The following is a 14,269-nucleotide window of genomic DNA, read 5'->3' as shown; positions in this document are numbered from 1 at the left end:
CACACCTACACACAAGTAGAGGCGGGCGTTGAATAGGTGCGGGGGTACATTGTGTGTTTTGTCAGCCTCGGACAGCAGGCCAGAACAGGCCCAAACAGGCAAAGATATCACAGAAGCAGAAGAAAAGGGAGGATAGAAACGGCGACAGTCTATTCCGTCCCAACTAGGTTGATGTGGCCAGCAAAAAGATGCATTCGAATACCTGCACAAAGCATGTTGTGTGCTTGGAAGCTCCTGTTTGCGGGCCAGTACATACATACATACATACTATAACTACACCACACTACACTGTACCAAGACAAGACCCTCAAGACCCTCAAAGAGCACAGCAAAAGCGCCCGTTCCAGCAGGCAAATGTTGGCTAGCAGGCAGCCCCTGTCTACCACCCCTCACAGCGCTGGAATGTTCTAGACGCTCCTCTGAATACGGTCTATCCAGGGAGTGAGACTACGGATCGGATGATTGGCCCCAGGCCATGTCTACTGGCAGCTGATTCAAGTAGCTGGTTCGAGTATGGCGCTGTGAGACAGTCTGCCGTTGTGCTCTGGTTGTGCTTGAACATGCACATGTTTTTAGAACTACGCCTGCCACTGCACACATTTGTACGACAAGCACGGCATCCCAATGCGTACTTGGTAACGGCATGGCTTCATGTCGTGTTCCACGCCGACAAACCACGGCCCGCCTCAGTTCAGTCCAGCCCGGCAATAGGATGGTGTATGAAGGGAGGGGGCATGGGTGTGGGTGTGTGTGTTTCGACGTTTCCTTTGCCGTTGCACAGTCCTGTTCTGTGTATCACAGCACAAGAACACATGCAACTATGTAGTTAGTTGCAGGTTCTTTTTTCCTTAGTTATCCAAGATCCTGGCATCCCAGAAACAAACTGGTCCAGCAAGAAGACCCAGCTGCAAAGACAAGTCAGACTTGGACAATGCAGCGGCCGGGGTCGCTTCTAGGCGAACAGACAGTTGAAACGAAGACTCCAAACTGGCAAGCCCCGGGACCCTGTCACCCTGGCCGAAGCCAGTGCTCGGACTGGTTTCTGTCCTGGCCTTACATATTATATCCAAGTAGTCATATTATCCGATGCATTATAGGAGCAAGGTTCCCAGACAATTACAAATAGTGCCCATCTGCACCTGTACAAAGCAAAGCCTCAACCCCGGACGTGTGCGATACACCGGCGTCGGTCTGGTGCGTGAAGCAATATATAGGCCACGTAGTCCTCACCGCTTCGCACGCCGGAGCGTCGAGCTGCAGACCCATTGCCCGCATATGAGCTTGAGCGGTGCCTCGGTCTCGGCAGAGCCAAGCAAATATAACCTGTTGCCAGAGATCTTTGCTAGGCCGACTTGATTGCCCGGATGACTTGTGTGCAGTGATGCCTCATATCTCGCATCCTTGGATATGCACAAGTATGTATACAAGTGCACTCGTAGCACCAATGAGTCCCTATGCTTTGCAGGTATGGAAACCATTTGCATGGAAGTCACTTTCTTGCCTACGCTAGTGCTTCCATGCACTGCATGTGTTGTTTCCTCTCTCCTCCCAATCTGCCACGAGATACTGAAATCACTGCAGCCCCCCTCTTTGATAAAGAGGGGGGGTTCCCTGCTGTAGAGCAATGGAGCAATAGAGAGATTGCGGTTCCAAAGTCTGGTTTCCTGACCTCTCTTCCTGCTCCTATCTCCCGTAGCCAACTGAAATAGGACGGACATGAGTATATTTCTCGTGCAACCGACCCGCATGAGCCCAGGCTCTTCTTGTCCATTGCAACATCTTGTATAAGATGGTTCCTCTAGACTGAAGGACTGGTTGAGAGCCGTTCGCACATCTTGTCTCCTTTTTCTCTTGCAACTTGGCTGAATGTACGCAAATGTCTAGTTTCCCTGGAGCTGTGCCCTGCCTGGACAAGCACAAACACCAAGGATGCAGATATAGTTGTATCTGAATGCCCACCCCTCCCCCTTGTCACTGATGTTGTTCTTCCAAAGCTCCCTCACCTGTTACGTGTTCGTCGTCATTCTTGGGCGCATGCACACGCCTCACATCAAAAGCGTCAAGTGTCATACTTAATAGCGCAAAAGAAAAGAAAAGAAAAAAAAGGAAAGAGAAGCAAGAAAAAAGAATACGACGGCTCCGACATCCCTAAAAGTATAGACCTAAATATTTCCCCATATTCCCCTCACACCCTAACTACAAGTTCAAGGTGGCCCTGGCGAACAGCTGAAGCCCAGCTAACTTCGCCTATAACCGCACCCAGTATACAAGCAATGTTAGACTTGGACTTGAAGCATCAGTTGCATGTTGCTAGTAAACTGCTTCTTTGTTCCAAGCACATCGGAGCCCATCACCAGGTGGATTGATTCAATCTTCCTGCCACCTCGTGTCTACCATGTTACTTGGTTGTCTAACAACCCTGCCTAACATAGCATTGATCTCACTGCAACAAGATCAGTGGCATGCGTAAAAAAGTATAAACCTACGTACGAGCCCATAGGTCTACATACATGTGTAGATTTGTAGATATAACTATGTAAAGATGGCCCTGCATTGTAGCGTGCTTGTCACTGTGTTACTGCTCCGTCCGGACCAGTTTTCCGTGTTTACCATCTCTTGTTCAATGCATGCCTTTTGTTTCGGATTGCACGCCAACAGACACGAACATGGCATGACATGCAGCAAGTGAGGGAGGCCACCAGACCAGACAGGAGGGGGAAAAGAGGGCGGAGTGAGGGCCAAACAGACAGAGGCGAGACAACGTGTCTGAGGGGTGGGCATCCTAACGAAGGCCATCATGACCTGGTTCAGCTGGACAGGGGGTCTATATCGCATAGAAGTGGCAGGGCTTCTGTGGGGGTTGCATCTGCAGTGCAAGCAGGATAGCGTAAATGTAAGGATAGCTGGTTATAGGCAACTCTGCAAAGCCCAACAGATATGACATGATATGGCTGGTCTGGCACAAGTTACAAGTCTGGCTTGTTGTGTGCGAGGGGGCTCAGCGTGAGATGGGACGCTTGGAGTGGTGTGCATGTGTTCACGCACTTCTGCCGCTGTCGACCAAAAGACCAACAGCAAAGTCTTCAGGTCCAAGCAATAAAACAAAGGTTTGGTCACATAACCGATCTAGGTCGTGCAGCGCCTGGTTAACAAGGAGGCCGTTGATATAGTTAAGGCTCTTGTTGGGAGTCCTGTCAAGAAACCACACCCCCCGGATTTCCTCTTTGGGCCGGCATTCAGCTTGCCATTGATCGATCAAAAGAAACTCCGAGCTGATGTTCAGGGTTCTTTGCTTTTTTGCTTTTGTTGGTGCAGGGCCAACCGTGATGAGGCTTGTAGGCTCCAGGCGGCTAGCCAGTAGATAAGATAAGATACGACAGCCGATAAGAAACATTTGTCATGAGCTTGTGAAACTAAGCCGAGACATGCAAACGACGACGTCATGGCTGGGAGGGGGCGGGAGAAGTCTTGGTGATTTGCGTCCAGCTGTGTCTAATATGGCACTGAGCCAGATGGTCAAGGAAAGCTGCAATCATGAAATAAAACCTGAACTCAGCCAAAAACCTCGTCTCCCGCAATTTGTTGACAATGGATTACATCAGCTAGGCTTTATAAAGTGGAGGATCTAACAAACAATGCATTGTTGGTCCAACTTCACGGCTCGACATTGACGTCATTGCTCGCTTCACCGCCATCACCGTGTTTTTGTCAAGGAAGAGGTTTCACACCTTGATCTCTAGGGCATATCGAAGTACAGAGCTTAAACTTGTAGTCCTTTGGGGCGCCGCAACAAAAAAGTTTCGTGGCGTGTGTGAGACGGTGATCATCTGACTGGAGATGCTCACAAGAGAAAGGAAAGGAAAGGATTAGGATTATATTGCTGCATTGCCCAGCACCCGTGAGAGAATATTTGTTAGACCAGCTGATAAGAACCGCAACGTATGTACGTATATTTGTGGTGTAGTGTTGGTGCGTATCCTTGGGACCGGCATAATAGCAGTCTTACTACAGGCCGGCTGATAAGGTTGCAGACTCTCACAGATGCAAAGTTACAACATTGTGTGACTGTGCAAGTCTCGAAAGACCACAGAATGTCTATGAGCACTGTTTTTACTAGTCAAGAGAATAGCCAGTCGAGGCAGTGGGTGATGGACGCAACCCTTGGTCCGGCTATAGGTTGAGCCTACGCCCAGTCAGAACGAGTAGGAGTTCTTTACAGCGGACCAGCCGCTCAATGACAAATGAGACGCTCTGCAGGAACATCCAACTGACCGTACACATGTATGTACATACATTCATCTATCCACACATCGACCTCAGATGGTACCACATCGCACACTGCATGATGAACCATAGATTCAAAACTCGGGACCAAGTCTACAGTGTTTGCAGGACTGTGCTGCTTACCAACAACACCAGCTTCTACGACATACTACGTGGTACACATGTACACAGACTGAGGTGAGACCTGGCCCAGACCCGGACAACGCGCCAAGCCAGCCGTGCCCATTGTCGGGCCTGGCACTGTGCCGAGTAGCCCGGTTTGCACCAGTGGTAGTTGCCATATGCCACATGTGGCTGTTTGAATCTTGCGACGTTTTGCATGTACCAGACATCTTTCCGCTGATTACAACGCCTGGAATACTGTTCGCCCGCGATTGCGGCCTCTCTGGGCTGCCTCTGCATCGTCGGTATTTGTCCTTTTTCTGGCTGCGAAACATCTCCAACTGATCCGATGCAGGCAAACTGGGTTGGCTGGTGGCCACAAAGAAACCCTTGATTCTTTTCCCTTGGTTCCATCCCGTAATAACCTGTTTTGCCGTCCACGAATCTGCTAAAAACAGCATCGGCAAAAGTAGGCGCTTGTGCCGCCGATGCCCCCTGTAATTGGCTCTTGCTCCATCCGTTATAGTGCTTTCCTCGCATTCAAGACCCAGAATCAATCCTCACCCCGCCTTGTAGCACTGTGACGTTGAACTTTAGTTTTTCTTCCTTCCCTTTTACTTCCCCTCTCCTATCAATATTTGCTCTGCATCTGCATTTGAGTCTGCGGCTCCCACACATACATACACTTTCGAAATCTGCCGTACACAGCCGTTTTTGTCACGCCTCCCGAAACCTGCGAACATGGCGACTCCTGTGGCCGAGGAAACACAGTCCGATACGTCCAAGCTGCGGACGTTCCTCTCTATTCTGAAGAAGTAAGGGATCCCCGGCTGTGTGCATCTCCATGCAGACGCCGATTCTGCAGCCAGCACCAGCGATGACGACGTTGTCCCTTTTTTTTTTGCCTTTTTCTCATTCGCAAACTGGCCTCCGTTGGCAACTCACAACTGGCCGCTGTCGCTTCGTACCTTGAGGGAGACCGACCGACAGAGGGTCCCAAGACCATTCTATCCTTGCCCACCTTTTCTTCCATTGTCACCGCCATTTCCTAACAACATTGACCTGAAGAAACACTTGCGAACCTTAACTAACCATCACTTTTCTTGGGCGCTCTCTAGATTTATCGGCGTTTCCGATCTTGCCGCTGTCCGCTTCTCGCTGCCCTCCCAACTTCTCGAGCCCACCCCGAACCTCGAATACTGGAACTATCTAGACGCCCCCAATGCCTTTGTTGCCATCGGCACGTCCGACGATCCCTTAGACCGTATGCTTGAGGTTTTGCGTTTCTGGTTCACCAAGGATCTCAAGTATGCCAAGGGCCGCCCATGCAAGCCCTACAACTCCTGCCTCGGCGAGTTCTTTCGGGTAAGAGCAAACATGCTCCCCAGCCCTAACTACGAACCTCTCTAATACATCATCTGCATCTTCTAGTGTAACTGGGAAACGGAAAACAATGCGCCTGCTATCAACCATGCCGCACATCTCAAATCCTCCTCTGCGGCCTCACTAGGTGTTCCAGGTCACAGTAAAACTTCCCCTGGGAGCAACAAGCCCGTGAGGGTCTCGTATCTCACCGAACAAACCTCCCACCACCCTCCGATTAGCGCCTTTTATGTTTCTTGCCCGGAACGGGGTTTGACTGCCCGTGGCTTCGATCAGATTTCAGCCAAGTTCACGGGAACAACGATCAAGGTCCTTCCTGGAGAGCACAACCTTGGAATCTTCATCAACCTCGAAAAGCGCAACGAAACCTATCAATTACTGCACCCAGAAGCCCACTTGGCCGGCTTCCTACGCGGTAACCTTAATGTGTCAGTTAGCGATACCACTTTCATCACATGCCCCGAAACAAAACTCAAGGTCATTCTTGTCTACTTTGAAGAGGGTGGTTGGCTAGGAAAGACTGTCAATAAAGTTGAAGGCATTATCTTCAAGTACAACCCCCAAAACGACAACAAGACTCAAATCAAGGAAGTTCCCGAGTCAGATATTCTAGTGCGTTTCAGTGGCCCGTGGAAGGAAAAGGTTTCCTTTACTCTTGGACCCAAGCCCTTTGTAAGTCTTTCACCAGCGAGAAAAAAAACCCTTTTTTTTTTTTTTTTCAAAAAGTCGTGGGCTAACATGACCCCTTGACACAGTCTTCCCATCCGCCTGAGGCACAACATACCATCATCGATATCAACCCTCTAAGCGTGGCGCCCAAGACCATTCCTCCATTTGAGAAGCAACGACCAAACGAGTCGCTCGTCTTATGGGGCAAAGTCACCGACGCTATTAGCTCCAAGCAATTCAGCAAAGCCACCAATCTCAAGGTCGAGCTTGAGGAGGCCCAGCGCGAAAAGGCCCGTGAACGGGAACGCACCGGAAAACCATTCACACCCGTATTCTTCAAGCACGTCAACGGCAATGGCGGCAAGCCCGATCTAACGGAAAAGGGTGTCTCGGTTCTGAAGCGTGCGCAAGAAGGCATCTGGGACATTGACGATTTATTGTCGGACGGGTCGGGCGAGGTGGCGGAGGATGCGGCTGGAGCTAAAATTTCAACTTCATCAACGACGGGTGCCGCAAAGGCTTGATGGGTGGAATAGTCGAGCGTTGCGCGATCAATCTCTTGTTCTTTTCTACTGTTTATTTGAATGCGTCTTGTAGTTATGCATTCTTCACCATGCAGTACAGTGTGGTGACCTCCTTGTACATCTGATGTTCTATTCTTTTGGTTTCGTTTCATATTGATTGGCATTTCTTTTCTACTAGCTTGCATCACAACCCACTCCCTTATTCTCGCCAGTAGCCATTGTTTTCGCCTTGCGGTAGACTGTATAATTATGTCCATAAGCTTGAGAAATGATGTAATTACTTGGTTAGTTGATGTCGTCTTGAGGTTGTTTTGCTTGCCCCACCCGAGCTCAGATATGACCAGGCTTAGTCATCTATCGTAATTCATGCATCCTCCACCCCGGTCAGAAAAAATTCAACACACCATCACCTTGTAGGAGAGCTTCATCACAGCCATCGGCTTTGCCTTGTACCAAACCATTTTCCTACTTTCCCATACCAAACAGCTTCACCTGCTTCATCTTCCTCCAACTCCAATATTTTCTCCAACAAAACACACACACATACATACACCAATTGCCACAATGTTCGCTCTCCGCACCGCCACCCGCGCCGTTCCCCGCGTTCTGCCCCGCGCCTCGGCCATCACCGTCCGCGCGCCCGTCATGGCTGTTGCCTCGGTAGCTCTGCGCGCGCAGCGCGTCGCCAACTTCTCCGTGTCGGCACCGGCGTTTGAGGCCAGCGAGTCAGCCCAGAACCTAGTCAAGCAGCTGGAGATGGAGCTCAAGTTCGAGGAGGAGGCGTCCAAGGAGGACCAGGTGCCCGAGTCTGTTACCGAGTTCCTGCAGAGCAGCGGTTTTGAGCTGGTTGAGACTGCGGGTATGGAGGAGGTTAAGCTGGTGAAGAAGGTTGGCGACGAGCAGTAAGTGCCCTGCACAAGTGCTGTGGATTCTTGTGACATGTTGTGCATTGGATGAAGAAGCTAATTGTGTCTTGTTCCTCTTTCTAGGATCACTGTCATCTTTTCTATTGCTGACCTAGGCTTCAACAACCCTCTCCTGGAGGATGAGACTTTTGAGGAGCAGGAGGAGTCTGCCGCTGAGAACGAGTCCAAGGACGAGACCGAGCTGGAGGAGGAAGAGGACAGCTTCATGGACCCCACGCCCATCCGCGTGCAAGTAGTCATTGAGAAGCCCGGCAAGGCGCCCGGCGCCATCTCCGTCGACGTGACTGCCCAGGACGGTGCTCTAGCCATTGACAGCTTCTTCTACTTCAACAACGCCGCCGAGGCCTTTGCCTCGACCGCCGAGGTCTCCCACGCTCGCGCCAACGTGTACGCCGGCCCCTCGTTTGAGACTCTGGACGAGGAGCTGCAGGACAAGGCTGAGGCATACCTCAACGACCGCGGTGTTGATTCTTCGCTAGCCCTGTTTGTTGGCGACTATGCTAACTGGAAGGAGCAGACGGAGTATGTCAACTGGATGAAGAACCTGAGTGGCTTCATGAGCTCGTAAACTACATTGCGCATATAATGTGCCTAGTAGACCACACAGTAGTCTACCTGTCCCCCCCCCTTTTCTAAAATACCCCTCTATGTCTATCTGGTCGCAGGCTTCTGCGTGCCATCAGATAGCATGTGTACAATAGTTGTTACTACTAGCACCCCCACCTCCATGTCTTAATTAATGATTCCCACGGAGTTTATTCACAAAATGATGTTCTATGATCGTATCTCTGTGCCTAGGGAGCCCGCCCTTGAATGCACCCATGTAACTCGGAAACAAAAAGACTGTCACTCTATTTGCCCAACTCAGTACAACCAGCACACAACAAACCCTGCCCCCTCGCCGGTCCCGCCGGTCCCGATTCACACGTCCATGTTCAGTAGTTTGGGTTCAAGTTCCGCGTGTACATGGGCGGCAAGCGACGATCTATATCCGGGCGCAGCGGACGCGAGCGGCACTGGTGCACGTTGTTATCATGGCAGCGCCAGCACGTCTCTGTCGTGCGGCGCTGCGTCGACTCGGCGCCCGCGTCGCAGTGGCCAAAGACGCCGTTTTTGCGGGCTGCTACGCACGGCAGCTCCGAGATTAGAATGGTGTACTCGCTGTTGCAGTTGTGGCATTCGCGGATGTGTGAAACGTAGTAGCACATGATGGCTGGTGGTGGGGGGAAAGGGAGCAGGCTGTTAGTTTCAAGATTTGGGTGTGGCGCTGGAGAGAAAAGGGCCGGGGCTTACCGGCTGGGTGAATGGTGGCGGTAGATCTCGATGTAAAGACGGGAATATGGTTGTCTTTGGTGGTGAGTCTAGATTAAAGATACTGGGAAGTGAAGAAGTTTGTTGGTCTTGTTGGGGATGTTGGTTCGTGATGCTACAGGTAATCTTCACTACACTTCCAAGGAGGGGCAGCGTCCGAGATCTTATAGCCTTCGCGCATCTTGCCTTTGTCGCAGACTCGATCACTAGCACCGGAACGATATTCACAGTCACCGCCAACAGAAACCCATCTACACGCTTCTGATCTGACAGTGTGGCCTCTTCCCGCTTCCAGGAACACGCCTCAGACGACGGCGACGATGCCCATTGGTTTCCGATTGGGCTTGTTCGCGTTGTTTGAGACTCGGGGGCTGCTTCCTCCTCTCCATGTCCTATGCTGGAGACGATGGACTCAGAAAAAGAAAACGGCTTGTGTTCAGACAGCCGGCTATTGAAGATGGGCCGATCTTGTTCTCGATCTGTACCTAGAAGTCGTGGCGCCTTTGCCCCTCTCTTGTCCCTCCATCGCTTCCTCCCGCTTTCCCCATAGCAGCCGTTTGATTCATGTTGTTGCTCCATGCTCATACACTGCATAGCCGGCCCGAGGGGAGACAAGCTCGCCCGGCGTTTCAACTTTTTTCTTTTTCTTTTTTTGGCAGGACAAGAGGCAGTGGGTGGACTTGAGCTGTACAGACGACGGGATGTAGTGCTGTGTTGCCGCTGCCGGTGGGATCTGTATGCAGGCATTGATCTGTCGTAAATCCTGTTGTGCCAGCAGGATATGGATCGAGATGCAAAACTCGGAAGGACTATCAGCCCGCCAGAATCGACATGTTTGTGGAACTCAGACGAGCTGTCAAGGTCTAGCTGCGGGGAATGTAGATTGATGTCAGTTGGGCAAAGATCTCAATTTAGCTGTAGATACAGCATTTGGACCCCTCAGATCTAATTTTTTTTCAAAACGACAAGAGAGCATAGTCTATGAGTTGAAACACTGCCAGAGAAACGAAAGAAGCTATCGGAAAATATTGAAAAGAAGCTTCTAGATAGATGCCATCTCTCGCCCCTTATGCCTGTGTAACATCACAGGAAGCCACCCCAGGCAACAGACCGCCCTAGAAGCTTGTTTTCAGTACGTCCCAACAACTCTCTGCATCTCTAAACGGGTGATGATCAGAAAAGTTCCGCCATTGTCCTATCGGCCATCTAGTTTCAAAGATGGGAGCTATTCTAGAGAAAAGCGGTCAAGTTCTTCCCGTCTGTAACCTCTCACTACAGCACAGATGCCCCAAGGCACATTCTCAGCAGCAGGAGCCGGCGAGATCCAGACCCCGGCTTCCGACCGGAAAGGTGCCTTTCAGACGGCGTGTCGGCCATATCTCTATAGACAAACCTTCAGCAAATAGTCAATGGCATGAAAATAGGCCCCGGCATCACGACAACGCTGAGTTGGCCACATATCAAGTTTGTCTGTCTGGTAATGTGTGCCCCGATCGCATGGGAAAACCATTTGGCAACAAACAAGGACCACAAGACAATCCTATTCCCCGCAAGACCATGTATAGCCAGGCGTATATATACAAGCAGCGTGAGCAAGGCCGGCCTGTGCTACGTCTAACGCACAGCTCATTGTATGTGTTTTAAAACCACAGTATACAGCCTTGTTTGTTTGAGAAGCCGGCACCCGCTAGAAAAGAAGAAGGAAAAAAGAACAAAGGGCGCCTGACTAGGCCGAGAAACGACGGCGTATGGACGGACGGCTATGCATTTAGGGCTCTTGTGCGGCGCAAACACGCCACGACAGAAGATCGGTGAACAAATACATAGTTGATGGTTTGGGAATTTCGATAAAGACCGGCAAATCTACGACAGCGGAAGTTTTCTTTGCTTTTTCTTTTTTAATTCTATTTATAGCAATCTGGAAGCAGTGTATTCCAAACACAAACTTTGCATTGCAAGTGGCCTGGCAGCCTGTCCATAGAAAAACAACGAAGGAGCGTGTATACAGAATGGTTCGGAATAGATTAGGACCTGCAGATTGTGTTGCTGCGTTGATCCGCAAGTTAAATAACACTACAGAGGAAGATAATTCTCCGAGTTTTCATGTCTTATGCATTGCTTGCTTCTATAGAGTTACGGCGGATACAGGTTTGGGCTAGCTGGCATACATGTACATGCATCCACGACACATAGAACCAACCAACCCTCTTAAACATACACTCTGAATCTCGAGCTCACACGACATGCGTTCCATACATCTTGCCGTGAATAAGGCGGGTGGGTATGAAACACTAGACCCAGGTGTTACGGATCTAGAGAGCCTGTTTGTATGCCAAACTAGCAAGCAGAACAACGAGGAGCCCAGCCTGGTTCTTTGTCTACGACAAAATAAAATCCGCTAGCTAATCAGGGAAATCAGAAAAGCCTCTCCGTCCTTAGCTGGCATGCTTTTGTGAAGATGACCAATGGTGGTAGAGACGTTGGTGCTTAGCCATTTACCAGCCGGGCCAGCTGTGACGAGCCACAGCGGCGGTAACACAGACTTCAGGAGACGTCCAAGGGCGGCGGATGTGTGAAGATTAGAAGCATGCAGGCAGGGGCAGACGCAGCACACAAAGTTTTTGTTGGCAATAATGGGCCGAACCTGTAACAAACGCTCCACCCTGACTGGATACAGGAACGAAGAGAAGCCTCTCAGGGTAGATGAAGCGGGAGGGGCGAGGAAGAATCAAGTCAACGTGCACGCGGTAGAGAACAACGCAAAGAAGATGGCAGAAAACAAAAGAAAAAAAAGCACCCGTTTTTGCAAGGGGTGCGGGAGTGCTCCGCACTCAGTACCCCTTGGGGGGGAAAGTGGCCGGCTTGGTCTCGCCCTCTTGAGGAACTCTGACCCAGACAACATGGCTCAGATGAGCCCAGTTGCCGTTCCATGTAGCCAGCATGCCCATGTTATCCTTAACAGTAAGATCCGGAACCACTACAGAAAAGAAGAAGTAAAAGGCTTGGGTTAGAAACGAAAGGCCAAACGGGGACTTGAATGAGCGGAGCGAGAACGTGAGGCTAAAAAAGCCTTTGGTGGCTTTCCCGTAGCGAGACCAGAGACCTTCTACAAGCCATTCGCCTGCTCCAAAAGACAAGGGCAGAGAGGAAGGGGCACTTACAAAAGCCAAGCTTGAACTCATCTGCAAACTCTTCTTTCTTAAGCTGCAGTTGGTACTCCTTGCTAGATGGGGGACGTCCTGCCCGGCGGGCCTTCTTCACCTCGTCGAGCTCCTCATCATATTGCTGGACATATCTGGAAAGGCGTGTTAACATGGGCACATCTCAGGCGCGGGGACAGGGAGGAAACTCACGTTTGGGCAGCAAGTAAAAGCTCTTCTGATGTGAATGGCTTGCCCTCTTTAGTCTGAGATAGTCTCTGGAAGAAGGCCGCCCGGTCCACTATCACTGCGGTTAGCAGACGCAATATACTTTATATTGACAGTGGCATAGCAGGTTAGTGCGACCTACAAAGCGGTTGTTCTCTCTTGCTGCGCGAAGCAGCCAGTTGGGCCATTCTGTTGTCTCTAATGCTGGCCTTGCGAAGTCTCTTGGAATCTCTGGAGAACTCGTGAAGCGCATCTGCCGAGCCTGAGCCCTGGCGCTTTTTGGTGATTTGTTTCTTGACCTTTTGGAAGCTGGAAGGCATTTTGAACAGACAGAGAAGTTTTTCTGCAAGGGGTATTATAAGTAAAATTAAAGGGTATGAAAAGAACAAAGGCCAACGGCGCAATAAATATCAGTCAAAGTTGTCGCAAGTCATGAAATCGTGAATCTTGTGATGGTATTTTTTTTTCCCCAAGTTTTTCTTCCAGGATTGGCAATTATGCATGGGCGAGCAGGTGGTGACAGCTGTCAGTCTCACCGTCGGTGAGCCAATGTGGGGCAGCTTTGGCAGAGGTCACTTATACGCACTCGATGAAGGTTGACTGACATGTGCCTTTTCGGGGCGGCAAGTCAACCTCGCCTGGTGTCTTTTTCTGTGGTTGTTACAAAGCACTGGTTATGTATGTACATACAAGTTCTTGTGTAGCCGTGCCTGTAAATACATACATAGATACAGACACATATTAGGACATGCAGTTGGTTGTTGCACAAGGGCATTCACCAGCCTAAATAACCGCCCTACTGTGGGCTTCTGACTTGGCAGCCCACATGCTGAATTGACGATCTAGAGAGTCGCCCACCCATATCAGGTGAAAAAAGAAATGCAGATCCATTGACTTGCTAGCTCTGTTTCGGTTGCCGTAGCCTCATCAGGACGAGTCGAGTCACATTCCAAGATTCCTAAAGCATGGTTCCGTCAACCCAGTTCGCACTGACACAGAAAAACATCTCTACAGCTGCTAGGGTCTACACAGGGTCAGCACCTACTGTACAAATGGATACAGAGTTAGTTACAGTGGATCAACCTCCTAGCAACGTCCCCTCTAGCCCAGCAACGCGCAGCAAGCCCCATGCAGAAATGCACTTAACCAGTTACGTTTTACAGCGGCGTCGCGTTTGCCCACTCTACCCAAATGCATCCAGGAAAAATTAAGAAGCAAGAACGCCTGCTTTTCACGACAAATACCAAACACCACGCACAAGTCCAGGAGGGCCTCTCTCTCTTCTTATTTTCTTCTGCACCCTCGCCCTCCCTCTTTGCAAGCATTCCAGTGTCCACTGGCACCGACCGGCTCTGACAGCACCACAACGCCTCTGGTAAGGCGGCCATTCAGCAGTCAATCTCATTTTCGCCTGCGGCCTGTTTCATCGCTCTCCCAGGAAACCACGCGCCGGATTGTTTTTTTTTGAGCTTGTAGCGCAGGGAGACACAACAAAAACGCCTTTCCATTTATATCGGCGCCCATTCATCTGCCAGCAGCGCCCTGGCGTCCTGTTGCGCTCTTTTGCCACTGTTGCCCGTGTTCTCGATTTCTCTTTCTTTGCCGGCCCTGCTTGAGATGATAGGCTCGCTACTACATGTCCACCTCCTCTCGACATCACAGTCTGCCGCTCTCTGATACTCCGATACACACTCGCCAATAG

The 14,269-nt window shown here is 50.5% G+C and overlaps 4 protein-coding genes across 4 annotated transcripts; 2 read left to right on the top strand and 2 right to left on the bottom strand.

Moving 5' to 3' along the window:
* Positions 1-5,127: 5,127 nt before the first annotated feature.
* Positions 5,128-6,962, top strand: BROUX77_004002 (uncharacterized protein; the record flags this gene model as incomplete). Its single annotated transcript, XM_073748717.1, has 4 exons — positions 5,128-5,201; positions 5,505-5,751; positions 5,818-6,441; positions 6,525-6,962. 4 exons carry the CDS (start codon positions 5,128-5,130, stop codon positions 6,960-6,962), a joined length of 1,383 nt encoding a protein of 460 aa, XP_073606427.1.
* Positions 6,963-7,526: 564 nt separating this feature from the next.
* BROUX77_004001 (uncharacterized protein) lies at positions 7,527-8,456 on the top strand (the record flags this gene model as incomplete). The annotated part of the gene is made up of 2 exons (XM_073748716.1): positions 7,527-7,864; positions 7,952-8,456. 2 exons carry the CDS (start codon positions 7,527-7,529, stop codon positions 8,454-8,456), a joined length of 843 nt encoding a protein of 280 aa, XP_073606426.1.
* Positions 8,457-8,823: 367 nt separating this feature from the next.
* On the bottom strand, positions 8,824-9,096 carry BROUX77_004000 (uncharacterized protein; the record flags this gene model as incomplete). The annotated part of the gene is made up of 1 exon (XM_073748715.1): positions 8,824-9,096. One exon carries the CDS (start codon positions 9,094-9,096, stop codon positions 8,824-8,826), a length of 273 nt encoding a protein of 90 aa, XP_073606425.1.
* Positions 9,097-12,030: 2,934 nt separating this feature from the next.
* Positions 12,031-12,887, bottom strand: BROUX77_003999 (uncharacterized protein; the record flags this gene model as incomplete). The annotated part of the gene is made up of 4 exons (XM_073748714.1): positions 12,031-12,176; positions 12,361-12,494; positions 12,553-12,646; positions 12,710-12,887. The coding sequence occupies 4 exons, from the start codon at positions 12,885-12,887 to the stop codon at positions 12,031-12,033; spliced, it is 552 nt and encodes a 183-aa protein (XP_073606424.1).
* Positions 12,888-14,269: the final 1,382 nt, after the last annotated feature.

This window comes from Berkeleyomyces rouxiae (assembly GCF_048999995.1).
Source record: "Berkeleyomyces rouxiae strain 22BRR77 chromosome Unknown BrBRR77_ptg000003l, whole genome shotgun sequence".
Taxonomy (NCBI): domain Eukaryota; kingdom Fungi; phylum Ascomycota; class Sordariomycetes; order Microascales; family Ceratocystidaceae; genus Berkeleyomyces; species Berkeleyomyces rouxiae.
This window is presented reverse-complemented; position numbering and strand designations above follow the sequence as displayed.